Source organism: Capricornis sumatraensis, chromosome 20 (genome assembly GCF_032405125.1).
Source record: "Capricornis sumatraensis isolate serow.1 chromosome 20, serow.2, whole genome shotgun sequence".
Taxonomy (NCBI): domain Eukaryota; kingdom Metazoa; phylum Chordata; class Mammalia; order Artiodactyla; family Bovidae; genus Capricornis; species Capricornis sumatraensis.
The window spans coordinates 53757336-53784630 of record NC_091088.1 but is presented as its reverse complement, the minus strand read 5'-3'; the positions used below and the strand labels follow the sequence as shown (position 1 = coordinate 53784630).

At 51.5% G+C, this 27295-nt stretch overlaps 2 protein-coding genes across 16 annotated transcripts in view; both read right to left on the bottom strand.

Annotated features, from left to right (window-relative positions):
- ACTN4 (actinin alpha 4) overlaps positions 1-8233 on the bottom strand; it is a 73474-nt gene extending 65241 nt beyond the window's left edge. For 6 of the 14 annotated variants that reach the window (XM_068992017.1, XM_068992027.1, XM_068992026.1 and 3 more), the window contains exon 1: positions 7986-8232. In XM_068992017.1, the coding sequence (XP_068848118.1) occupies positions 7986-8147 (162 nt within the window). In that variant the 5' untranslated portion in view covers positions 8148-8232. Of the gene's footprint in view, positions 1-7985 lie in introns of all 14 variants that reach the window. The other 8 variants (XM_068992016.1, XM_068992019.1, XM_068992023.1 and 5 more) reach the window with 3 other exon arrangements.
- A 6376-nt stretch (positions 8234-14609) lies between these two features.
- On the bottom strand, positions 14610-27085 carry EIF3K (eukaryotic translation initiation factor 3 subunit K). Of its 2 annotated transcripts, XM_068992478.1 has the most exons (8): positions 26964-27085; positions 26015-26113; positions 22518-22638; positions 21153-21227; positions 18263-18329; positions 18093-18170; positions 16368-16493; positions 14610-14671 (listed from the first exon to the last, which is right to left on the bottom strand). In XM_068992478.1, the coding sequence occupies exons 1-8, from the start codon at positions 27020-27022 to the stop codon at positions 14640-14642; spliced, it is 657 nt and encodes a 218-aa protein (XP_068848579.1). In that variant the 5' UTR covers positions 27023-27085; the 3' UTR covers positions 14610-14639. The 2 variants fall into 2 exon arrangements, with proteins under 2 accessions (XP_068848579.1, XP_068848580.1); XM_068992479.1 differs by lacking the exon at positions 18093-18170.
- Positions 27086-27295: the final 210 nt, after the last annotated feature.

Here is a 27295-nt window from a genome sequence, read left to right as displayed (position 1 = left end):
GCTGAAGACACAAATGCTATTGTATTGCTGGTGTTCCAGCATCCCATTCAATCGTTTCAACACCATCGACGATATTTCCCGAGACGACTTCACTTGTGTTCTGTGGAGCAGAATCTGCCACTTACAGCTACTTCTGCCCCTGCCCAGAGTTCCACTCGGAGACAGAGAATCTGTTCTGCTCTCTTAGTTGGAAGCAGAACATTGAAATCAGCCTTTCTTAACGCGGCAGGAGGGCACTGCTTTCCTTTCTGAATTGAGGATGCAAATACGCAGATGGGGCAGTAGGGTGGTTTACACTTAAAAGAGCAGCCCAAAAACTTCAAGTGTGTTTGTGTAAGGAAGCTGGAGCCTTAAAAAGAGAAAGCAGGGCTTCCCTGGTGGCTCTGTGGTAAAGAATCTGCATGCCGATGCAGGAGACACGGGTTCGATCCCTGGTCCAGGAAGACCCAACGTGACACGGAGTAACTAAGCCTATGCGTGCACCCCACCTACTGAGCTCGTGCTCCAGAGCCCAGGAGCTGCGGCCACTGAAGCCCGTGCACCCGAGAGCCCGCGCTCCGCAGTGAGAGAAGCCACTGCGACGAGAAGCCTGCGCGCCACAGCTAGAGAGTGGCCCTTGCTTCCGCAACTAGAGAAGAGTCCACGCGGCAGCAAGGGCCCAGCGCAGCCAAAAACAAACAAATAAAATTCAAAAAAAGAAACAGCAATGTGAGGAACAAGGGATAAACCCACAGTTCTTTTATTTAGAATGTGGCCCCGATTTCTAAAAAAAAAAAAAAAAATCAAGAAACCGTAACATTTGAATGCAGAGAAAAACCCAGTGCCACTCAGTCCTGAGAGACGTGTTCATGGGTAGTACGGTGGGAGGCCGGGCAGGCAGGACGGGTGGCATGTTCCTGGGTGAGTCACTCTGCCCTGCCACTCTCGGAATGTTTCCAGGGTCAAGTGAGATAACGTTTTTTCGACACATGGCAAGCACACCATGGGAGAATTTAAGAGTTATCCACGCTCTCCGCTGAAACTTGAATGACTTAGAGACGGTTACTCCCTTTGATTCTCTCGTCTACCTCCTGAACACATCAAAGAGAAAGTCTCTGCTCGGTTGGTTCTCTGGGTCTCTACACCTCCCGGACACTTGCCAATCTCCTCCTGACAAAGGGAGCAGGCCTCAGGCCTCGACCCTGCAGCAGGCTAGAACTTCACATCATTGTTTTCTTTCCAGCCTGTTTTATTTTTGCAGTTTCCTTCTATTTATGGCCAGGGAAGCTGGCGTTTCCACTGGCAATACTCACATAAATTTCCCCTTTAAAACTTAAGTTTAAAAAGGCAAAATTGACTTAGGAGAATATTATTAAGGATATAAAAGCAAAAGCGGGCTATGGAAAAAAATCACAAATGACTGTAGTTTAGTAAGTACGGAGCCAAGCATGATGTAGGGATGAGGAGGGCTGCTCTGGCTGGAGAACCACTGTGCCTTCTTGGAGGCACAGGATGGTCCTCACTCTCCGGGAAGCTGGGGCTCATCCCATCCCAGGAAGGCAGGAGCCAGTACAGAAACAGGTGGCAAATAGCGAACCCCAAGTTAAAGCTCAATTCACTTGCTTTTAGAGGCTACTTCAGTAAATTACATCTAAGGGAAAAAAGGCCACTGGCCTCTTCTGGAGTAACTGCTGCTCAGACTAAAGAGACGGCAACCATGTTACACCAACCGGCTTTCAAAGACTTTCCACGGACATTCCAAGTTAATGCATCTGTTGTTTACGAGGGAAAGGGGAGGGGGAAGGACATGAAAGAACACCACAACAGAAAAAGGCACAACACCAAGTCAAATGTCTCTGGGGTTTTTATAAGCCCAGAGAGACTGCTACTTGGACAAAACTTCTGATACGAGGACGTTTGCCGGTTAAATGTATGCAGAGTTCTCCCTTTTCTGCTGGAGGCAGATCCTTCTCCTCCCAACCAGTCGGTTAATTTTTCCTCCCAATAAGATCACTCTTTAAACAGAGGCTGGACGTTTTAAAGTTCTGTTTTCGCTTGACTCCCTGAACCGTATACTTCCTGATACCTGGGTTACTAACTAAAATGTAACTCATAAACCTTCCTGAAGAAAAGCAAGTGTTACTCGTGCCACTTGCAGACACTTTATAACAAATTCTGGCGTCTAGACGGGCAACACTGTAAAACTAAGTTTCCTTATAATTGCGCTTGAGGCTTTGATGTTTGGAAGTTGAACTTCATCCTGAAGGAGACTGATCTGGAGTTCTCAAACTACCAGGGACATAAAGCTGTCTTTCAAACCTTCCTGGATGACAGGATTCGTATCAATTCAAGTGGAAGCTTCCGCCCACCTTTTAGTAGGTCAGTGTTTCAGTTACCACTGCCACTGAATTGCCAACTTGCTATCACTCACCTCCTATTTCCATGAAAAAAGAAGGGGGTGGCGGGCAGGGGGGAAGACTTAAAGTAACAGGAGTGCTTTTGCTATTCAGTACTATTCTGTACAGTACATAAAAGCGACGGAAGGGAAGTGACCAGACAGATGAAAACAGGGACATCACTAAGCAAAGGAAATAAGGATAAAGCTGGGAAAACCACTGATCTAGAACATTCCGAATGCCAGAGAAGAGACAAACATGCTGATTAATTCAGCCATTCAGAAAACTTGAATGAGCAAGTGACAAGGACAGCAAACAGCTGTTCCTTAATTATCTTTGCCCTTTCCCTCTCCTTATCCTCCACAAAATCAAAGGGAATCCTTTTTCAAATAAAAAAAAAAAGAACAACCCTAAGTCTGGTCAAAGGCTTGTACAATTCCCGGCACATTATAAATCAATGTCAAAAGCCAGAAGTGTTCATCTCAACCATCTCAGAAATTCCTTGAGTCTTCCCAATCGATGCCTTTTTGGCTTCATTCTCTTTGCTGTCATCTGCTAGACCAGAGCTGCCAGCTAACTGGTACTACTCACTCACTTAACTCTGTAAAAGGGGGCTGTCTGGCCAAACTCAGCCGTGACCGGAGTATATGTTTAAATGGCAGAACTCCCCACCCCAGAGCCTTGAGCCGGGAATCCAGCCTTGTCCCTGCTCCTCTGACATCCAATTCAGAGGACACTTTGTGTGGCTGCTGCTGTTGAGGTTGTCGTGTACACTCAGTTGTGTCTGACTCTGCGACCCCATGGACTACAGCCAGCCAGACTCCCCTGTCCATGGAATTTTCTAGGCAAGAGAACTGAAGTGGGTTGCCACTTCCTACTCCAGAGCATCTTCCGGACCCAGCGATCAAACCCACGTCCCTTGCATCTCCTGCACTGGCAGGCGGACTCTTTACCAACAGTGCCACCGAGGAAGCCCTTTGGGGGTGCAAACCTACATTTTCACTGACCTCCCGGACTGCATCTCAGGAGTTAGATAGCACCAGCCGCACCTGGATGTTAAAACCCCATCCTCATTTCCAGGGTTGTTTTCCTCCAATACTTCTCACCAAACTTTTCCCATGAGGCAGCCTGCTCAAGGCCAGACCATCAGCTGCCATTAAATGGAACTATTTAGCACCAGTTCCAACTGCACAGTGAGTCAGCTCCCCACTGCCAAAGGAGCCTCCTTGCTGGTCTCAGGGACGGTATTTCAAAAGGCAGGGGGCACTCCTGCCCGTGCCCTAGAGCACAGAGAATGAAACGACTTAGATGAAGCAGTAGGCGCCACTCCATGGCACCAACTGGATCGCAACCCTCAGCTGAATGGGTGTGAGTGGCTACAAGGGGCACTGCACTCCGGCCAGCCTCCCTCACCTCACCTCTTAGGCAGGCAGCAGGAAAGCCCTGTTTCTTGCTCTTTTCTTTAATTTTCACTGGAGTACGGCTGCTTTACAATGTTGTGTTAGTTTCTAATGTACAGAAAAATGAATCATTTTGCAAAGCGACTCCCTTTTGGACTTCCTTCCCATTAAGGTCACCACAGTGCGTGAAGCAGAGTTCCCTGTGCTGCGCAGCAAGTTCCCATTAGTTATCTATTTTCTACATGGTACCAATAGCGTATGTGTCAATCCCAAGCTCCCAACTCCTCCCACCTCTTACCCGCTTGGGAGCCACACATTAGTTCCCTTTGTCTGTGTCTCTATTTCTGAGAAAAGCCCTGTTCTTAAAACCTGGGGCAGGGGGGAGTAACCAAGGACAGAAGCTAGCAGCTGAGTACCTTTCCCAACCCCTCTCCCAGGCAGGCAAAAAGAATACCTGCCCCCCCTCTCACATAGGGGTGTGTGTGTGTGTGTTTTAGTCGTTCAGTCGTGTCGGACTCTTTGCGACCCCATGGACTGTAGCCTGCCAAGCTCCTCTGTCCATGGAATTTTCCAGGCAAGAATACTGGAGTGGGTTGCCATTTCCTTCTCCACCTCACATAGGTACAGTCTTTAATTCTAGATGACAACTGAGTCTGGGGTTTTTTTTGGTTTTGGTTTTCGGTAAGTAACTTATTCCATTTTTAAAAACTGCTAAGGATCTGCTAGTCTCAGCCAGTTCCTAAGAGGCAAGCAATTAAGAGTAATGGAACAAAATAACAGATGGCTACTTTGAGGTCTCTATCATCAGCCTAAAAGGAAAAAAAAGAAAGAAAAACAACCCTACTTGGAGGAAAACAAGACACCATCAGAACGTTCAAATAATTAACTCAAATCCAATAGAGCCCAAGCCAAAGGTCAGGGTCTAAACACTGAGGCCCTGTGAGCAGTCAGTGATGTTTCAATGACCACGCCAGCTTAGCAAAGGAGGCAGTTCCTCTTGCTGCAATGAGAACTTCGGGAGTGGCTATCAAGTGCCCTCACCTGTCCAGCAGAGCAAGGGTGGCAAGGCTACTCAAGCCTCTTTCAGAAACTGGGAGAGGGAGTTCTGGCCCAGAGCTATAATTGCTCAAGAATTTGCTCAAAGACCAGAACAGTCCTTCCCCCCACACCCCTGGAGAAAACATGTAGAGCCTTTCCAGATCAGAGCTGTTGCATAACCTACTTATCAGGTAATGCCTTGGTTACAAGGGTCCCCAGAAGGGCTTCAGGTAGATATGAGAACCACTGGGAACCACAGGCACCCTCTGACTTGGGCTAAACCTTGCTTAATTCCTAGAAGAATTCAACTGCCACACGCTTTAAGGGGCCTACAGCTGTCCTGGACACAGCTTTTTAGGGCGTGAGAGTACACACAGCACACTCACAGAACCGCCACCCTCTCTGTGGTCCGTGGCTCAGCCTTAGAGGGGCAAGAAGGGCAATCTGTCACTTGCCAAAGTGGCACTGCCAGGCAGGAAAACCCAGTCTGGGGAGGGGTGGGGGTGGGGGTCCTCTTAGAAGGAAGAAAACTGCAGACTCGTCTATATATTCCTTTCCGTTACTCCTTCTCCCATTTCAGAGAAGATGCCTGCCCCGAAATAGGTAGGCACACAGCAGTGAAATGATATTCCCCCCAAAGTACAGTTGCGTGTAAAGATTTGCTACAGTTGTATCAAGTCGGACACGCTAGGATCTGGCCCCTCTTGAGAATCTAAAACAGCTGGTCTAAGAGGGGCTGTGAGCCACCCTTTCCTTCCACCGTGCCTGGTCCCTGAGGATAGGATGGGGGGTGGGGGGGTGATGACACAACTGCAGCCAGGCCTGGGGATGCCAGTGAGTCCTGGTTCCTGCTCTGGCCTGAAGGGTGCCCTGGCCTCACCCAGCGGGCAAGGGAGACTATAACCACGGTGGAGCACATACCCTGACTCCCAGAAGGGAGTGGAAGCGAGCAGAGGGAGTCACTGTGGGAGGGGTAGGCGTCAGCAAGGGAGGGGGAGGGAAGGTCCCTACTCCCCACCACCTGAGTCAAGAGACTCCAAAGCTCATTCTCCCCCAGAACCGGGAGCTGGAGAAGGAGCCCAGGTTTTCTCAAAAAAAAACCAACCCCACGGACCCCGCCTTGTTCCCTTCCCAGCTTCCCAGGTCTCTGAGCAACTCTTAACCTTTTTCAACCCCGCATTGCCTCCGGCAGTAAATTACTGTTGAGACCGGAGGCTAGGTCTCTCCCCTCAAAAAGAATTTTTATGTCAGATTATCTCAACCTGCCCACCCGGAGGTAGGTGGGGCAACAGATAAGGACATCACCGCGGAGCCGCCACCAACCCCCCACTCCCCCAACTACCGATGAGGAAATTCAAGCAGAGGTTGGTAATTTACCCCAAGGTTAAGCCAGGCCCCACCCCAGGCTGCCTGGCACAGCTGTTCCTTTCACCCTTTCCCCACCAGCCTGGGCTGCCTGCACGGAAGCCCCAAAGCAACATCTCACACCCTCAAGAGGCTTCCAGCCACACTCAAACCCCTTGCTACTCTCCCAACACCACACACATCCACCCTCCTAGAATCACAGAAGGGACTCCCTCGACCCCTCCTCATTCCACAGATGACAGGACCACACTGAGATCAAGGGTCTTGCCCAAGGCCACGGAACTGGTAATGAATCCGGGAAGAAAATTCAGGTCTGAAGAACCTACAACATGCCTCTAATTAAGTAAGTACCTCCCACCCTCTCCACACACTTTGAAACAGCCCCCTCCCAAGACACACACCCACCTCAACACCTTCCTTTCTTTAGCTCTTCCTGCGCACGCGAAACCCTCTCTTTTAGCAGCTTGGAGCTCCCTGCTCTCTACCACCTTGGATTATGTGCACACACACACCTATACACATACACAAATACACAAAGACACACACCCCACCCTCTCTGCACCTCCCACTCCTTTTTATCTCCCTTTCCCCACTGTGAGTCCCCCCAAATTGCCTCCACACTCCAACGTGCCACCTGAAAACAGACCCTGCTTTAGCAGGGGCTCTTCATCACCACCCCCAAAAGATAATTCTTCTGCACACTCTCAGCCCCTCCTCCCCAAACAACTTGTTCTCCCTTCACAACACATAAACACACTCTCCAGTCCTGGGACGACACCTCCAGAAGCCCTCACCCCCAGATTCCTCTCTAGGTCTATCCATCACACACTCCTTTTCTAGTGAGACTTTCATTACTCCGCACACCTCCCTCCCACCATCCGCCATTCCGACCATTCTCTCCCGCCTTTCTCACCTCGTTCAGGCTACCTTCGCCTCCGGCAACGCCAACCCTTTGCTGAGCTTTGTCTACGTTCCATCAATTCTTCAGAACCCCTCCTCAGAATACTCCAAATTCTATCCCCCTTCGGCCTCTCATCAAGGAGGCCTTGGCGTCACCAATAACTCTTCTATCTCCTAATCTCCTCTTCCCTGTAGGGCAGGGCACCCCGATAATATCTCGCCCCTTCAAAACCTCTTATTCACAGCTTCCTGACTTCTCCCACCAGAGCCAGAGTCCAGACCTCCTTAGCAGCCTCCCCATCCTCACCCACCAAGCCCTGGGTCCCTTCACACCCACTTCCAGAATCTTCATCCCCTTTAGAATGAAAGGGGCTTCATCCCTGGGACTCCCATAATTCCAACCCTCTTCAGAGGATTCTGTAATCCAAATTACGCCCTCCATACTCCAGCTCCTCTTCGGATTGCCCCGATGCCGAATTCTATCCTGACCCACACATTCCAGACTCCCCCTTTTCCCTCTGACCATCTCCAGTCCATCCTGACCCTTCCATCCCGCCTCAGACCCAATTCCGTTCTTGAGTCTCCTCCAATCATCTCGCCGATTTCCCCTCATTCCCAGGCCAGACGCTCCAATTCCTTCCTCGGGCTCCCTGATTCCTAGTCTTAGATTTCCACATCCCCTACTCGGCCGCCAATTATTTTTTCAGACTCCCAATTCCCCGCTCAAGTTCTGCAACTCCTTTCCAGGACTCCAAACCCCTTCCCAGACCCGCCGGTTCCTTCTCAGGACGCCCAGTTCTCACCACAGACCCTCCGATCCCGTCTCAGGGTCTCCGAGCCCCTTCCCGGCCCCCAGCCTCCCTCGGAACCCCCCCCCTCCAGCCCGTCCGGCCCGAGGGCCACGCACCTTGCGCTGCTGCTTCTCCCAGGCCGGGTCCAACAGCAGGTCCCGGTCCCAGTCGTCCTCCTGGGCCATGTAGTCTCCCATGCTACCCCCGCCGCCAGCGCCATTGCTCCCACTGCTGGGGCCGTACTGGTACGACTGGTTCGCCGCGTGGTAGTCCACCATTCCGCCGCCTCTCCCGAGCCCGTCCGCTCCAGCCTCTGCTCCCGCCCCTCTGCCCGAGCCGCTGCCGCCGCCGCCGCCGCCGCTTCAGCTGCTTCAAGCCCGCCCTCCGCCGGCGCCTGCGCACTGCCCGCCGCGCCTGCGCACCGCGCCGCCGCCGCCGCCCTCCCGCGCGCGCGCCTCCTAACCCAAAAGACCCTAAGACTCCGCCTCGGGGCGTTCGGAGCCTGCGCAGAGCGCGCTTCCCCGCCGCCCTTCAGCTCGTGGACGAGCCGCGCCCCCTGTCCCCGCGTGAGCGCGCCCGGCCTCTGCGTGTGGGCGGGGCCAGATCGCGGATGATTCGTAAGGCGGGTCTCGCCGTCCGACTCAGAAAACCCGCTCAGGCGTGGCACGTATCCCATTCAGCAAGGAAAAGTCAACAAATATTTATTAAGCGCCTGCTGTGTGCGTTGCCACTTAAACGAAATAGATAAAACTCCCTGCCCTCGCGGAAGCTTCTAGTGAAGGGAGACAACAAACATAATTTTCAGTACATAATATATATGTTAATATATTCCAAGGGGATTCGTGTTACGGAGAAAAATCAAGCTGAAATGTAGAGTAGTCAGGATAGGCTTTCGGAGGAGGACATTTGAACAAACGCCGGCGGGATTCACGAAGTGGACATGGGAGTTAGACTGGAATAGATACTGGCTGACTCGAGAGTTTTGTGGACTTATCTATCTTCATTCATTCAATAGACACTTATTGAGCACCTGCTGTGTGCCAGGCACTGTTCTCAGGTGCTGACGATACGGTTCTGAGCATAAGGGTGTTCACTTCTCAAGTAGGTAATGCGAGGGGTGGGGTGCAGCAATAAATAAACAAATAAATACAGATAAATGATATTGTCACGTTAAGAGGTGTCTCGAGTGTAAATATCCAAAGCTGAGTCCCTGATCTTCCTCTCAAACCTGGTCACCCCATGATCATCCCTGTTCCAGTGAATGGCGCCTCCATCCTCCCAGCTTGCAGGCAACAGAGCTTTCAGTCACCCCGTGTCCTCTTTCTCCTCACACCCTACATCCAGTTCTTCAGGAAATTCTGTCAGTTCCATCTTCAAAGTATGTATGGGATCCACTCACTTCTCCCTCCTCTATGGGCACACCCTGGTCCCGTCCACCCTCGCCTGTCTTCACTTGGACCTCTGCCGCAGCCTCACTGTCTCTCTGTTCCTCCACTCACCACCCAACTCTCTCACAAGAAACCAGAAGGAGCCTGCGAACACCTGAATCAGGTCAAATCCCTCCCTCGCTTGCTCAGAACCTTCCCTTGGTGCCACACGTCAAAGTCAAGGAAAAGAGGAAGGCTGCTGGGGCGTTCCTTGCCCTGGCCCAGCCCAGTTTGTTGGTTTGTTTTTTTTTCCTGGCCCAGCTTTTGAAACCACTGAGACTCCTGGGGTTTCAATCAAACCCACAAAGTCTTTCTTCCACATCCTGATCATGCTGGTCCTCATGTCTCTCCCAGCTCACCTCCCACTCTCCCCTCCTTTCTGAACTTTCACCACAGTTGTGTCCAACTCTTTGCAACCCTATGGACTGTAGCACACCAGGATTCCCTGTCCTTCACTATCTCTCGGAGTTTGCTCAAACTCATCTCCATTGAGTCGGTGATACCATCCAACCATCTCATCCTCTGTCACTCCCTTTTCCTTCTGCCCTCAATCTTTCCCAGCATCTGGGTCTTTTCCAATGAGTCGACTCTCCTCATCAGGTGGCCAAAGTATTGGAGCTTCAACTTCAGCATCAGTCCTTCCAGTGAATATTCGGGATTGATTTCCTTGAGGATTGACTGATTTGATCTCCTTGCTGTCAAAGGAACTCTCAGTGAGAGTCTTCTCCAGCACCACAGTTCAAAAGCATCAGTTCTTCAGCGCTCAGCCTTCTTTATGGTCCAACTCTCATATCCACACATGACTACTGGAAAAACCACAGCTTTGACTACATAGACCTTTGTCGGCAAAGCGATGTCTCTGCTTTTTAATACTCTGCCTAGGTTTGTCATAGCTTTCTTTCCAAGAAGCAAGGGTGTTTTAACTTCATGGCTGCAGTCACTGTCTGCAGTGATATGGGAGCCCAAGAAAATAAAACCTGCCACTGTTTACATTTTCCCCCCATCTATTTGCCATGAAGTGATGGGACCAGAGGCCATGACCTTAATTTTTTGAATGTTGTTTTAAGCCAGCTTTTTCACTCTCCTCTTTCACCTTCATCATGAGGCTTTTTAGTTCCTCTTCCCTTTCTGCCATTAGGCCTCCTAACTGTTCCTCCAGCATACTAGGTATGCTCCAGTCTCAGAGCCTTTGAACATAGTGATACCTTGTTACCACTGCCTGGAACACTCTCCCTAGATACTGGATCCCCAAGGCTCATAGACTCCTCTCCTGAAAATTAGAGGAAATAGCGCCTCCTCAGTGAGACCTCCCCTGACCACTTTTTTATAAATAGCATCCACACCTTCCCAGCTTTATTTTTCCCAGAATACTGATCACCACTAATATCCTAATATGACTGTTTATTTAGTTTCTTTCTCAAGAATGTCAGCCCACGATGGTAGGAATCTTTGTTTGGTCATATTCCTAGTCTCTGAAACAGTGTCTGGCACAAGATTCTTTGTTGTTTAGTTGCTAAGTCGGGTCAGACTCTTGTGACCCTCTGTCCATAGGATTTCCTAGGCAAGAATATTAGAGTGGGTTGCCATTTCCTTCTCCAAGGGAACTTCCTGACCCAGGGATTGAACTCACATCTAAGGTAGAAGTTTAATAAACCCCAGATGAATGAATAGACTTAAAACCATGGTGAGGAATTTGAGTCTTTTTTATTGATATATAATTGACATATAATGATTTGATTATTATTATTATTTGCCTGAAAAGAGGTTTTGATTTTAAGTGCAATGGGGCCATATAGTGAATTTTATTCTAAATACAATGGGAAGTTAAGGAAGACGGTAAGCAGGGCTGGGGTCTGATTTAACTGTCTACTGGGTCCTCCAGCCGCACCGGGGGAATAGACTGTAGAAGGTGGAGTGTGCTCAGGGGGCCCATGAGGAGGCTGCTGCAGTGGTCCTGATGAAGCTGGACAGGAAGATGGAGGGTAGAGGAGAGCGCTGTGGAGGAAGGGCAGTGGGGGGATATGACAAAGTGGAGCCTCTACGACTTTAGAGTCATGAATTTGTTGGGGGTGGGAGGCAGAGGTGAAAAAGAAAAAAAAAATCCAGACTCAAGATGGCTCCTAGGGCTTCCCAGGCAGTCCAGCGGGTAAGAATCTGCCTTGCAATGCCGGGGACACCGGTTCCATTCCTAGTACGGGAAGATCCCACATGCCGCGGGGCACCTAAGCGTGTACACCAAACTACTGAGCCAGAGCCCTAGAGCCCACAAGCTGCAACTCCTGAAGCCTGTCAGCCCTAGAGCCTGTGCTCCATGAGAAACCACCACAGCGAGAAGCCCGTGCACCGCAACGAGAGTACCCCCACTCGCCGCAACTAGAGAAAGCCCGCACGCAGCAATGAAGACCCAGCACAGCTAAAAATAATAAATAAATTCTTAAAAAAAAAAAGATGGTTCCTAAGTTATGGACCTGAGCAACAGTATGAAGAACTGTACTGAATTCAGGGATGGCCGTGAGGGAAATTGTTGCTAGGGAAAGCAAGAAGGTAAGGGTTTGACTAAAGGCAGGGTCTGACACAGGACAAAAGGACTGTGTCACAGTCACCTGCTGGGGAATGGGGATGAGAAGACACGACTTCTCCAGGTTCGGGAGCCACCAGGTTCACTCATCTTCTCTCAAAGGCACTGGGAGAGATCCAAGGACAAGCGAAGCAAGAGGATGAGGCAGCCCACTTTCCCATGGACGGCCATGACCCTGCCAAAGACCCCGGCAGTGCTGACCATTCCCAAAGCAGGGCTGGGCCGAGGCTGGGCTCGGGCTGGGCACCTCTTCCTGCCTGACCTGGAGAACGAGCCCGGGACTCAGGCTGGGCCTGCTGGGCAGGGAGAGTCCTCTTTTACAAGGGACCTTTTGCCCCTCCCTGCCTGCTCCTGGTCGACACTGAGAAAACCCCTAGACCCAGGGCTCAGAGAGGAAGAGGATGTCCCCAGCCAGTGAGGTTTAAATGAAAAGCTCCCTTTAATTGTCAGCTTTGAGGCCACTTCCCAGAAGCCATCCGTGGAGAGTGAACTAATAACAGCTACTGTTTGCAGACGGTTGAGGGACAGTGGGCAGGGGCTCTCAGCTGGCAGGGGGCAATTCCTACATGAAGGGGTATGGCCAGGGGGGCTTGGGGTTAGGTTCACCATTTCCACATCACCATTTGGTGGGAAACTTGTGACTTTTTTGTGACTTCAGTCAGAACTTATTAAATGCTATATCCCGTTATTGGGAATTCCCCGGCAGTCCAGTGGTTAGGACTTGGCGCTTTCACAGCTGTGGCCCCAGATTCAGTCCCAGGCCAGGGAACTAAGACCCCACAAGTGTCTTAATTCTGCAAGCCACATGGCCAAAAAGAAACATATTAGACAGTACATTTTGAATTAAAAAATAATACTCTATCCCGTTATTAACCCTACTTAGATGAAAGAGAGGGCTGTGACCTCTCAGGGTGGGGACATGAGCAGGTTCTGGGATGCTAGAGGTGACTGTGGAAGCTGCTGTACCAGCAGACCTCAGCCCAAGTCACCACAACAGGTGACATGCTGATGATATCAAAGCCCTGAGTGCAACGGCTGAAGGGGGTACTCTCCTTACTAACACACCCAAAAGCCACTGGGCTGGCCTCTAAACTCAGTCTTTCTGCAGAGCCAGGCCTCTTAGCTGCTCAAAGGGTGATCCTCCTAGAACAGAAGCAGGTTGTCAAAGCAGGACAAGCCGTGGCTTCCAAAACACTTAAAGGTCATTTCCTCTCCCCCTGCGGAATGGCCGTGACCTGGTGTGCCAGCTTGTATCCTACACGGAGGCACTTGCCAAGTCAGCAAGTGGGAGCGTGCCCACCGAGAGTGGGTGCTCTTCTGCTGATGGACACAACTAAATGGGTGGGGGACAGCATCCAGTATCCCCTCCTTCCCCCCACCCCATAGAGCTGGCTCCCAAGTCCTGAGCTGCAATAGCACCCTTTGTCCCCGGATTCCGGCACGCCCTAGTTCCTGGCTCCTGCTCAGGTCTGGATCTCAGCGTAAAGGGTATCCTGTCCTGCCCTGGCTTAGAGAATGATGGGTGTGAGTGCTGGCCAGCAGGGAGGGCTGGCAGCTCTGGCGCTGCCCTTTCTGTAAGCAGAGTCCACACACAAGGGCATGAGAGTGAGGCACTCCCTCAGGGCGGGCTATGCATCTATTGCGGCATCTGACTTCCTCTCATTTTCCCTAAGAGGCAGTCACTGTTGTGCCTACTCCTTCTTCCTGCAGACAACAGGCTCAGAGGTGAAAGCTCAACCAGTCACTCCATCAGAATGTGTGGAATACCTTACCAAATTTGAATAACCAACCCAAGGCTAAGACTTGAAGATGGGGGGAGAAAGGCCTGGCTGCAAATCCCAACTTTCTTAAAGTCTCACCAAAAAGAATGTTGGGGACTAGTTCCCAATGTGGGGGCGGGGGGGGGGGGGGGAGAGGGGCGGAGGAATACTCTCCTGACTCTGAAAGGAAGTGACCCTGGTTTGCTCAGTGCCAAGAACAGGCTAGGTCTTGATCTGTAAACGTCACTGGCCAGAGCCCATGGAATCCTTATGATTCTGACAAGGGATTCCCTGGTAGTTCAGATGGTAAAGAATGTGCCTGCAATACAGGAGACCCAGGTTCAATCCCTGGGTGGGGAAGATCCCCTGGAGAAGGAAATGGCAGCCCACTCCAGTAACTCTTGCCTGGAGAATTCCATGGACAGAGGAGCCTGGTGGGCTACAGTCCATGGGGTCGCATAAGGACAGGACTGAGCGACTAATACTTTCACAGGTTGAGCAAGCAACCAGAATCCTCCCCCACTCACTCTTCCGGCCACTGCCCTAGGGCTGCTTGTGAGGCCCCAGGGTAAAGGTGCTGCCCCTCCCTCTCCAGGAACCCAGGGGCCGCACCTGTTCGAATAGGTTTTCGGGAGGACAGGAGAGCCCAGGCTAGCCCCAGGTGCAGGGCTGGGCTACTAGCTCCTACTCACACCTTGCTGACTCACCCACAACCCATTCATACCCTCCGTGCTGACTCATGTCTGCGGGCCCTCCACCTGTGATCTGACGGGTCAGGAAGGGGGCGGTGGAGGTCAGCTGCTGGGTCTGGGCAGAGGAGCAGATCCGGGGAGACAGAAGCTCTGCTGCTGGGTTGAGGGGTAGGGGTGGGCAGACAGCACAGAGGTGGTCCCAGCACCCAGTGATGCGAGACCCTGATGCTGGTCAGGGAGGGGCAGAGGCAGGAAGTCGAAGGGGAGACAACAGGCTAAGAAGTCAACACATCTTTATTAAATGACTGCAAAGTTACTGGGAGGAGGCCATGATGCTGGACACACCTGTTGAGAAGAAAAGGGAAGGCCAGGGTCAACATGGGAAAGACACAAGATGAACCTCCAACCGCCAACTGCAGCGCCCACAACTGTTTAGGGGCCTTGTAGACTTAAACAACAGGCTTAGAACAATGCCTGTTTATTTCTTTTTTAAAAGTCTTTATTGAATTTTATTATAATATTGCTTCTCTTTTCTTTTCTGCTTTTTGGTTTTTTGGCCATGACACCTGCGGGATCTTAGCTCCTCGATCAGGGATCAAACCCGCAAACCCCTGCATGGGAAGGCAGGCTTAGCCACTGGACCACCAGGGGAAGTACCAATGCCTGGATTTTAAAAGTATGATTTGCTATCTTCATCACCATCCTGTTAACATTTACTATGGTACTATTTGCAAGGTGGGCTTCCCTGGTGGATCAGTGGTAAAGAATCCACTATCTGCCAATACAAGAGACAAAGGGTCGATCCCTGGGTAGGGTAGATCCCCTGGAAAGGGAAATGGCAACCCACTCCAATATTCTTGTCTGGGAAATCCTACGACAAAAGAGCCTAGCAGGCTGCAGTCCACGGGGTCACAAAAGTCAGGACACAACTGAAGTGACTAAGCAACAATCTGCGAGATGCTCTGAGAGCTGGACTTGCATCTCATCCGCAGAACCCTTTGCTCCAAGGAGTTCTCACATAGAACCCCAACTCGGTGGGCGCATCTCATTTAGACTGAAGGTCTGCAGCCCCCAGGTGTGGAGATGACTGCCTGCTCAATCTTGTTCCTCAATTAAATAGCAATGTAGTCATTTTGTACTCAGAGGCCACAGTGTACCAGTCCTTATCTTTAACACATCAGAACCACACTTAAGAGGGCAAGGAGGAGACTGAGGGCCTAAAGGAGGCAGCCCGTCCCTGCCCCGCCAGTTCTCGCTTACTCCAGGATGCCTGCGCAGTGGGAAGGTGAGACAGCAGGTTCGCTCTAGCTGAGCAGCCAGTGGAGTCTGTTAGTTAATGTGATGGTGACAACGAGGGTAACGTTTAGTGAGCCGCAGGACTGGTTCTTTGCTAAGTGTTGCACATGCAGTGTCTCACTTCACACTCATACCTCCAGGGGGTGGGTACTGCAGTATTATTCAGTTACTTACAGTACTGGCACCTGCCTTATGGGGCTGACCCGAGGACCAATGACTTTAATAATAAACAATGTAAAGAACTATATGGAGTTAGTCATAATTCTGGGGCTGTGACCCCCCCACTTTCTAGATGAGGAACTGGAGGCACAGAGATGTAAGATCACTTGCCCGAAGTTACACAGATGAATAAAGAACCCGGATCCCACCCAGCGGCCCTGGCCGCAGAGCCTGCACCTCCTGGTAGGCGTTCTGCGGCATGTTAACGGATGCCAGGGCTGAGGCCCTGGGCCAGTGAGGGTGTGGGGACACCCTGCCGGGTCCCTCCAGGCCCTGGGAAGTCTTACTGAGCGCTTCAGGGCAGGATCTGGTGCCCAGAATTCCAGGGAAGGACACCAGGACCCTCGGCCCTTTCTCCCCAGGGAAGGTGGCCTGCCTGGGACAGAGGAGATCAGGGGAATCTGGCAGATACACATTTCTTGGCCCTGAGTCAGAACTTATCTACCTGAGTCCTTGGGGACCCAGCCCTGCTCTCTTAGAAGGCCCCTCCTCAGCCCCACAGTCTGAGGCTCGGGCCACTACTCACTGTCAAAGTCGATCTTCTCCACGATGTTCTTGGGCTTAATGCTCTCCTCCTGGCTGCAGATGAAGATCTGGCCCGACTCGTCGGCGCTCCAGCCGTACTTGCTCATCCACACCTTTAGCTGGCTGTCTGCAGGGGACACAGCAGCGCAGGGGCTTTGCACACGGATCCCACAGTACTGGGGTGGGGAGTGCTCTCAGGGTGCCCTCCTTGCCTGCCTTGGGCAGATCTGGTCTCGGGCTGCCAGCCTGGGGCTCCTATGGTTCAGTCTCCAAACAGCCGCCAGGGGGAGCCTTTTCGCTTTCTCCTCCTTCCCACTACAGGGCTTCTGAGTCTCCTTTCATTTTCTACACCTCTCGTGTCTCCCAGGGTAAAAGCTCAGCTCCGAAAAACAGCAGATAGCTTACTTCTCTGCTTTTCTCCCATCTCCACTGAAATGGCTTCGAAATGATGATATTCATCATTACCAAGAACAGTAAGCTTATGGCACCATGTTTAAGAATTTCTTTGAAGCTCTTTCTTGCCTTTAGAAAGGGGCAGCTGAGGATGAGATGGTTAGCTAGCATCACTGATTCAGTGGACGTGAGTTTGAGCAAATTCCAGGAGACAGTGAAGAACAGGGGAGCCTGGCATGCTGCAGTCCATGGGGTCTCAAACAGCCAGACAGGACTTAGCGAGTGAACAACACCAACAAAAAAAAAAAGGTTATTTTCTGGCCAGAGAAGTGTTCTATAACTTGAAATAATTCTTTAAAGGGTGTTTCATCCCTTTCTGATTTAATTTCACTTTTAAACACATAAAATATCGACCCAATGTAAAGCACTTAGTATAGTGCCCAACACAAAGTGTCCAAAAAAAGTTAGCTTCCACTGAAACAATGTCCCACCTGGCTTAAAAGGCAAAACTATCCAAAAGGTGCTCAGAGAAATCTCACCCCCACCCCCCAACTCTCCTCCCTGTTTTCGCCCTCAGCTCCCAAGAAGTAACCATTTTCCTTGTTTTAAAATTTTTCCCTTCCTGTATTTCTTTTTGCAAAATGAGCAAAAACGTACTTTTTTTTCTTTTTAGAGGGATCTTTAGAAATATAAATCTAATCATGTCCTCCTCTGCTCAGACCCCTCCAGTGGCCCCATCTTACTCAGGATAAAGGAGAAGTCCTCAGGCAGGAGGCCCTTCAGTGCCTGAAACCCCTCCCCCCACCACCTCTCTGCCCTGACTCCGCCCCCTGGCTCACCCAAGGGCTCCCTGACTGCTCTCTGAGCACAGCATCCTCACATTCACTCTGCCCTCAGGCTGCCCGCCTCACTCCAGATGCCGCGCCTCCACCTCCTCGTGCCTCCTGCTCCCTCACTCCCCACCCTCGCGGCCCTCTCTAGCGGCTGTCATGGATGAATCCCACTAGACATGAACAGCTTCATTCGTCATCTGCTTTGCTACCTCCAAGAGAACGACTCTAAGCCATTCCGTGCTGTTCACCGCTGTGCCCCCACGGCCTTGAACAGTGCAGAGTGGGCATTTAACTAATTTATGCAGAATAATGAATGAATGCTGTAGGATCTCTGAAAAGGAAAGGGAGGTGTTACTAATTCCTCATTTCCGCTCTGGACTGGGCCTTTAATAACGACCTGGTAAGGCAGGAGTGAGCCCATTTGAGGAACTGGCTGAGGCCCACTGCCCTGCTCACCCTGACCTCCTAGATGGGCACTAGGGACCCAGAGAAGGCCTTACCTGTCAGATCCCCGAGCATCTCAGCCAGCAGCCAGCGATCGATGTGTTGATACGTGATGCCCACGACATGGCAGATAACTGCAGAAATTAGGGAGAAAGACGAAGGGCCACTCTCAGAACCTGCTGCCACTCCCTCCCCTCAGGGAGCCCAAGCTCAGAGAGGAACTTACATTTTCGGACAGAGTCTTCAAAGCCAGTTATGCCTTCCAGGAGGTCCATGTTTTCATCCAGGGCTTGCTGTGCAGGGAAAGATGATGTCCACAATAACATTAGTGGTTAGGACTCAGCACTTTCATCGCCAAGGGCCTGGATTCAATCCCTGGTCAGGGAACTAAGATCTCAAAAGCCATGTGGCCAAGGAAAAAAGTTATAAATAATGCCAAGATTAACCCCAATAGTAAAATAAGAGAAGCGAACACTCTGGCATTCACCCCACACGCCAGCCCTTCCTCTGTATGCAACCTTATGATGTTACAATGCTGGTTTTTCTCCCATTTTAGAGATGGGGAAACCAAGGCTCAGAGCAGCTAAGAGATTTGCCCCAAATCACAGGGTGGGGTTTGCACCTGGCAGGCTCCCCTGGATCTGCCCATCACCTCCTCCCACTCACCCCCTCACTCCAACCACAGGGGGCTCCTCACTCCCCCTCAGACATGCCAGACACTCAGCCACCTCAAGGCCTCAGCACTGGCCAGGGGCGGGAAATTCAGCTTTGGCTGCTTCTTTTTTCCCATGAAATGACAAGAGAAGAGATAGATGAGGTACCTGCACTCAACCACCTCTTCTCGGATTTCACCTAATTCAGAGAAAAGGGCAACAGCCCTACCACGGCCCATGAGCACCGCCCCACAGCCCCCTGGGAACTACCTGTCACCTCCTCCCACTTACCCCGCACTCCAACCACAGGGGCTCCTCGCTGCCCCTCAGACTTGTCAGACATCCGCCCACCTCAAGGTCTCACTGCTCGCTGTTTCGGGGTCTGGAACTCTCTTCTCCCATGGCTAGCAATCCCACCTCCTTGAGGCCTCTGCTAAAATGTCACCCTCCCAGCAAGGGCTCCCCCAGCATCAGGGAGGGAGCCGAGGAACCCACTAAGACAACGAGAGGGAGCAGCCAGCTCGGCAGGAGGAAGGTGGGAAAGCAGCTGGCCTGGAAGCCAAGAGACACTGGCCGGGCAGGTGAGCTGGGGCCTGAGAACTTCCCACGGGATCTAGCAATGGGGGCGTCACTGTGGGTCTCAACAAGAGCGCTTCGGTGGCCTGTGCCGGAGTCAGGAGTCAGAGGGCTGGCCACAAAAGCCTGAATGGCATGGGTTCATGTGAGCAGAGGGATAAGACAAGGCTGAACACAGGCAACCTGCCCTGATTCGCCTGGGATGTGAGATTTTGTGCTATAAAGCCGGGAAAGCCCCGGGCAGACTGGGACAGCTGGGGTCCCCGCCAGGAGCAAGGCTGGAAGGGGAGCAGAGGGAGGGGGTGGTGGCAGAGCTGCTGGGGAGTGTGGAGGTGCAGGGGGAATTCTCTATGTTAGAACCCACTGCAGCGTGGACGTGTTGCATGGGGATGGAAACAGTGTGGGAAGGTCAAGTTTGCAGAGTGGGGAGAATGGCTGGTGTGACGCCACTGAGTGGGCAAGAGGGCAGGGGGTCAGAGCACTGGAGGAGGAGGGACAGGTCACTCACTAGAGCAGAACAGGGCTTGGTCAGCTGCCGGGAGATGTTGGGTCAGGGGTGGGAAGTTCTGCTTTGGCCACTTCTATTTTCCTGTGAAATGAGAAGCCAGGTCGTAGGCTGAGGTGAGGAGAAAGGCGGTGCTGAGGAGTTGCGGAGAGCCATCCAGGAACACGGGGAGGGAAGCAAGGACCAGCTGGGGGTGGGCACTGACAGCTCCTCTCCAGCCTCCCGCAGCCCCAGGAGAGGAGAGCATGATTTGTGAAGGAGGAAGCAGAACAGAGGCCTGGAGCTGCCGATCAGGTCCAAGAATGTCGGGTCAGAGGCCTCATGGCGGGGAGCTGGGAAGCGAGGGGCGAGGAGGAAGTGGTCAGAGGGTGGAAATGTTTGACCTTCACGGGCAGAGGCGGCAATTGCTGATGAAGACAAGTACAGGTCAGTAACTCCCAGACTTAGCTGGGGAGCAACATCACCAGAGATAATTGCTTAAAATCCCTAAGCCAAGACCACACCCAGACCAATGACATCAGATTTCATGAAGGCACAATTCAAGTATTAGTATCATATTTGTTCCTTTTTTTTTTAACTTCTTAGGGATTCAGTGTGCTGAGAACTGGTCTCATCTTGGATGTGAGGGGAGGGAGTGAGGGGCTCAGGACCCAGGGAGAACAAGAAATCTGGAAACTGAGAAGTCAGGGTGATGGAAGGATCACACACCTGCCCTTTCAAGCATCTAGGAATAAAGAGTGGCTGTGCGTTACACTCTTCACGAAAATGAGCAGTCATGGAGTGGGGTGGGGCAATATCAACAAAGTGGGGTAGGGTATGATAAGACAGGAGCTTCAGGGCTGGGGGGCTGTGGGAGGAGGCGCTGGGTCTGGGAGCGGAGGTGAGAGCTAGGAGGCTATGTGGACTCCCACTTGGGACACCAGGTCCAGTTAGGACAAGAAAGAGGGAACAGTATTTATTCTTTATTCAACTGTTATTATTTGGCCATGTCCCATTGCATGCAGGATCTTAGTTCCCCAACCAGGGTTTGAACCCATGCCTGGTTCAGGTTCCACTGCAGTGAAAGCACAGAATCTTAAACACTGGACACCAAGGAAGTCCCCTGCAGGTAGAGTATTTAGAGGACAGAGGACTTCTGCTGGAAGAACAGGTGCCTGTGTGTGTGTATGAGAGAGAAAGCCTGAGCTTTGTCAGCAGAGGAGAGGACCGGGGTGTCCTGGCTCCAGGTGGGGATGACCATTCTATACCATCCCACACGCAGAGTTCTGAAGACAGGGCCCACTGCCATGGAGGACACCAATGAATGTGCGTGGTCTTGACTTCCAGCAGCTTTTTCTGCACGTCCCAGTCACCACCCTACCCCGGGGCCCCAGCGAAGTTACCCAGAAGGCCTGGAAGTGGCAGGTCTCCAGCAGGTCTCCGAGGTACAAAATCTGCCTGATGGGCCGTTCTTCTTGCTGGGGGGAGGCGTTAAGGGCAAAAGGCCTTCCAGACAGAGGAGGCAGCTGCTGCGCCCAAGACTGCCCCGCCCACCTCCTGCTCACCACAGCGTGGTCTGTCACGGCAAAAATGAGCAAGAACCTAAGGATCCAGAGATGGGGACAACTCAACAGGGGCCGCCTCACACGCTGAGATCGAGTCACGCCTTACAGAACTGACATGGAAAACGTGATGAGACACACCTCTAGCAAGATGAAAAGAGCAAGATGCAGAAAGACGCGTGTAACAGCCCATCACTGGTAGGGAGGAACGGGTGTATACACACACGCACACCTGCACGTCTGTATCTGTAGGCTATCTGTGGAAAGGCAGAGGGCTGTAAGCAACTGTGGCCTTCAGGGAGGGGAGCGGGTGGCCGTGGGCCGAGTGGCCGTGGGGTGAGGAGGGAGGAAGCCTTGGTTTTTCCGTAGTATACTCTGCTGAACTTTGAACAGTGGATCGTATGCGGTTTTTAAGCCACCAGAACAGACCTCTCGGGGAGGTGGACTGTCGGTCAGAAGGCGGGTGTCCCCGTGGACACACCTGGAAGAGCAGGTTCATTGAGGAAGACATTTTTCGGCCCAGCCGCCAATGAGTAGGCCAGTTCAGTGGTATCTCACTCAACATCTCTTCACTGGAGACCAGCGCTGTGCTAGACAGACACTGGCCAGTCCCTGGGGATACACAGAATGAAGGGAAGCTGACAAGCCAGCTCTTCGTGGCTCCGACCTTTGGCCTGGTGATCTTCCCTCGGCTAGGAAGCCTCACGGGAATCTTTCTAAAGCATGTTTCTCCCCCTATCACTCTGCAGCCTTAATGCCTTCTTCAGCTCCCCAGTGCTCTTTCTGAGTCTGACCAACTCTGTGGCTAAGCCGAACGTCCTCTACTGACTCTAACACAGCACCGAGCTCTTTTCTTCTTCTTTCCCTACACACGCTCCCCTCTGCCTGGATCAGCATTCCCTATGAATTATCTAATTCCTCATCTTTCATCTGTTCCCTCCTCCAGGAAAACTTCCTGGCTTCCAGCCAAGTTCAGGTGCCTCCTCTGGCCCCTCACACCCCAAGTCCTGACTACTCCAGAGAGGACGGGTCTCCCCCGCTAGACTGTGAGCTCCTTGATGGTACTGTTCCAGCCGCGGCCAGCCCGGGGCCAAGACCAGAGCAGGCAATTGGTGTCTGTGTCCGAACTCAAGACCACGGCCCTGTGAATCCGTCTCCCCTGCGCCCCCTCTTCCCCCAGTCCCAGCCCAGAAGCGGGAAGGATACGTGGGCCTGGTCGATCATGCACTTGCACAGCGTGAAGTCGGTGTGGGGCAGGTTGGTGAGGGCCTTCAGCAGGATCTGGGCGGTGACCGTGGTCTGGAAGAAGGCCGGGTTGAACTGGTACCTGAGAAGAGAAACAGAGATGCAGAAGCAGTGCCATCTCCATGTCCCTGGGCCTCACCAGGTGCCAGGAAGGCTGCTCGCTGCTTCCGCCCGGAGTCTGGGGGCTGGGCACATCTGCACTCTGATACCAACCACCCCACTATCTGGCTGGGACCTTTAGCTCCCTGACGCCTACTTTCCTGTTCTGTAGACGGAGACAGTTAATCTTCACAACCACTCCGTAAGGCAGACAGTGTTAAGTGATTCACAAATGAGTGCATAAATAGCAGCGGTCAAGCCTCTGGAGCCAATTGCCTGGATTTAAACTTCACTGCTGAGTGGCCCTGGACTACTTTTTTAAAAAATAGTTTATTTTTGGCTGTGCTGGGTCTCTGTGGCTGTGCGTGGACTTTTGCTAGCTTCAGAAAGTAGGGACTACTATCTAGTTGTGGTGGGCTGGCTTCTCTTGTTGGGCTTCCCTGGTGGCTCAGAGGATAAAGAATCCACCTGCAAAACGGTTCAATCCCTGGGTTAGGAAGATCCCCTGGAGCAGGGCATGGCAACCCACTCCAGTATTCTTGCCTGGAGAACCCCATGGACAGGCTTCTCCTGTCGCAGAGCACAGGCTCCAAAGCTCTCAGGCTCAGGAGATGTGGCTCACAGGCTTAGCTGCCCTGGGGTATGTGGGCTCTCTCTGTACCTGGGATCGAACCTATGTCCCCCTGCACTGCAAGGCGGATTCTTAACCACAGGACCACCGGGGAAGCCCCGGCATGGAGCATTTTGACTTCCCTGGTCTGGAAAGATCCCACATGCCACAGGGCAGCTAAGCCTGTGCACCACAACTACTGAAGCCCATGCGCCCTAGAGCCTGTGCTCCCTAACAAGAGAAGCCACGGCAGTGAGAGGCCTGTGCAGCTCAGCTAGGGACTAGCCCCCACAACCAGAGAAAGTGCTCGCACAGCATCGGTGACCCAGCACAGCCGAAAACATAAACAATGAAGTAAGATTCTAAAAGATAATAAGTGCTCTGTGCATCAGTTTCCTCTCTTGCAAGAGGTGAGAATAAACCACTGTATCGGGACCTCCCTGGTGGTCCAATGGTTAAGACTCTGTGCTTCCACTGCAGGGGGTTCAGGAAACTAAGATTCTGCATGCCAGTGTGGTGCTGCCACAAAAAAAAAAAAAAAAAAAAAAAAACACCCAACTGTATCTACCTCACAAACAAAACATAGCATCAAAGTGAGTTAACACAAGAGTTATAGCACAGGAGGTACCACATGGGGGTGCTCACTAAGCAGTGGTTATCACCACTAACATGCTAAACGACCTCACCAGCACACACACTGTCTCCATCTTACAGACGGCAAAATCGAGGTCATGAAAGCTCTAAACATTACAAAGTTGGTAGTTGGGCTTCCCTGGCGGCTCGGTGCTAAAGAACCTGCCAGCCAATGCAGGAGACACAGGTTCAGTCCCTGGGTCGGGAAGATCCCCTGGAGAAGGAAATGGCAACCCACTCCAGTATTCTCGCCTGGAGAATCCCATGGACAAGAGGAGCCTGGCAGGCTAGAGCTCACGGGGTTGAAAAAGAGTTGGACATGACTTAGTGACTAAAACAAGGAACAATAACGGTGTGTCCATAAAGCATCTAGAAAGAGGAAACCAAATATCCACCGACAGGGTAACAGATAATTAGGACCTGGCTCCACATGGAACACTACACAGCAATGACAACCAACTGCGGCCACACAGGAAAAGCGTGGAGCTCACAAACCCAGGGCTGAGTGCAAGCTGCCAGACGCAGAAGAGCTCCAGTCGTGCAGCTACTCTTGTGTTCAGTTCAAAGCAGGCAAACCTGCGCTAAGCGAATCAGGATGTGTATGTGTGTACATGCGCCTGCAAGCGTGTGGTAAATTCACACAAAGCCAGGCCACGAGAGCACAGGAGTGGTCACCAGGGTCATCAGGTCTGCGTGGTTGGCACAAAACACACGGGGCAAATGACAGGGGTGCTAGCAACACCCATTTTGCAGTTGGGCTGCTGACTACATAGGTGTTCATTTATAACCACGTTAAACCACATACTTGCTTTCTGCAGTAGCCTGTATGTGTGCTTTGTTATGATTTTTATTTATTTACTTTTTTACTTTTTGGTTGCACAGCAAGGCATGCGGGAGCTTAGTTCTCCAGCCAGAGATCTAACTCGTGTCCCCTGCAGTGGAAGGCTGGAATCTTAACTGCTGGAGTGCAGCCCCTGTAACTAAGTTTTCAAAAACCATCCCTCCTCCTGCCCCTACTTCCTGGCTCCCTAGTCTTGCACATTCTATCCAAAACAGATAAAGAGGTCATACAATTCAATACCAAAAATCCTCCAAAACCCTGTCAGAAACTTCTGAATAGATGCTCTTTTTTAAAGAAGACAGAGATCGCCAACAGGCACTTGAGAAGATGCTCAACATCACTAAACATCAGGAAAATGCAAATCAGAATCACACACCTGACACAATGGCTATCAACAAGAAGACAACAAATAACAAAACACCGGCAAGGATGTGGAGGAGAGAACGCTTGATAGTGTCATGTCAACTGGCACAGCTGCCATGGAAAACAGTAGGGAGGTTCCCTGTAAAATCAAATCTAGAACTACCACATGATCCAGCAATTCCACTCCTGGGTATGTGTGTGTATATAAATATAAATAAAGAAAACAAACACTAATTTGAAGTGATACATGCACCCGTTGTTCTCAGGAGCATTATTTTCAGTAGCCAAGATCTGGAAGCAACCTAAGTGTCCACTGACAAATGAATGGATAAAGAAGATGTGGTACATAGAAACACATACACACAATGGAATATTATTCAGCCATTTTAAAAAAAAAAAGGAAAAAGAATGAAAATTTGCCCTTTCAACAACATGGATGGACCTGGAGAATATTATGCTTAGTGAAGTTAAGTCAGACAGCGAAAGGCAAATACCACATGTTTTCACTTATATGTAGAATCTAAAGAATACAATAAAAGCAACAAAACAGAAACAGAGATCAAACTAGTGGTTATAGATGGGAATGGGGTGGGGGAGAGGCGAGATAATGGAAGGGGATTAAGGCGTACAAAATATATATGAAATAAGTAAGATACAAAGTCACAATGAACAGCACAGGGGCTATGACCCCCATTATATAAGAACTCTAAACGGAGTATAACCTATAAAAATACCCAAACACTATTGTACATCTAAAACTAATATAACATTGTAAACCAACTAGACTCCAATTTTTAAAAAAGAGAGAGAAGTCACATCCTGGTGGTTACCCCTCACTCCCACCCCACCCAGTGCTGGGAGTGGCAGGCTGCTGACTATGGGAACGGGGTGGGAATGGAGGCAGATACTCACAGTTTCAGGACAGCCAGGTTGGCTTCCAGATCATAGGCATTTTCCTTGGCCTGTGTCTCCACATAGCGCTCCAGGGTGGCCAGGTTCTCAGGGTTGTACCTAGAGGAGAAACAAGACGGGTGAGCAGAGACAAGAGCTGAGGCCAGTCACTCCCATGGGGTAGGAGTGGGGGCGACTGTCGCCTGCTCCTCCTTCTCTTCCTTTCCTCCCTCCCTCTGTCACTGGCCACTTGCTCTACTCAAATATTGAATCAGCTCCATAATCTCTGATGGAGCCCTGGGTCTTTTCTGAAAAATGCCTCCTCAATCTCTCAGCCAACCAGCCCTTGCAGCCTGTACATCTGGCCTCCCGGACATCTTTGATATCCACCCCTTCCTCCCATCCCCAAACCCCACTCTGGTGCAGCCCATTCTCTCCTGCCTAGTTTTCCCCATCCTAGCCCCCATCAATCTACTTGTGCTTCCCCCATCACCGCCTTGACCACTCCTGGCTATCACTATCTACCGTCCGGTTTATCTGAACTAGAAACTCCATGAAAGCATGGCCAGTGGCTGTCTTTGGTTATCTCCGGTCCGCACCATTGCGCAGAATTCACAGTGTAGACTTTAGTAAACATGTGTTCGATGAATGAAGTCAGGGGGGGAAGGGGAGCCACAAAGAGGCACTGAGAGGCTCAGGGAGCCTGAGGAGCAGAGAGAAAACAGAGGGGCTGAGAGAGAATAAGTTAAGTAGAGAGGGCGGCCTTAAGGCAAGTAAAGCGGACTGAGCGGCAGGCAAGGCCACCTCTTGCCTTTAGGCCTATACAACGCTGTTTTCTTAAACAACTGCTCCAGACTGACTGAAAAATCCCACCCCTGGGCAAGCCCAGAATGCTGGCCACCTCTTGCTGACCCCAGAAAACCCTCTCCTCCACGCTGGCCAGAAACGCTCCCTCCGACCGGGCTCAGACCTGTCGATCCCCTTGAGCAACTTGCCCACATTCGCTCTCATCTGCTCAAACATCGCCATGACTGCTGCCGCCTCCCACACCAGGGCTAGAGCCGAAGACCCTGCCGGCAAAGCGTCCTCGAGGACCGGAAGAGGAAGAGTTGGTGGAAACGGAAACTACGTAATTGTTTTCTCTCCAGCCCCGGGGGCGGTGAATCGTGCTTTGGGTCTAGCTGCGGCTGCCACGCTTTCCGGCTGCCGCGTGACTTCTTCCCAGCCGGCGCAGTTAGCGCGTGCGCATACGCTCTACTCGAGCAGAAGCTACGGCGCGAGAAAAGACCTAGTCTAACCAAG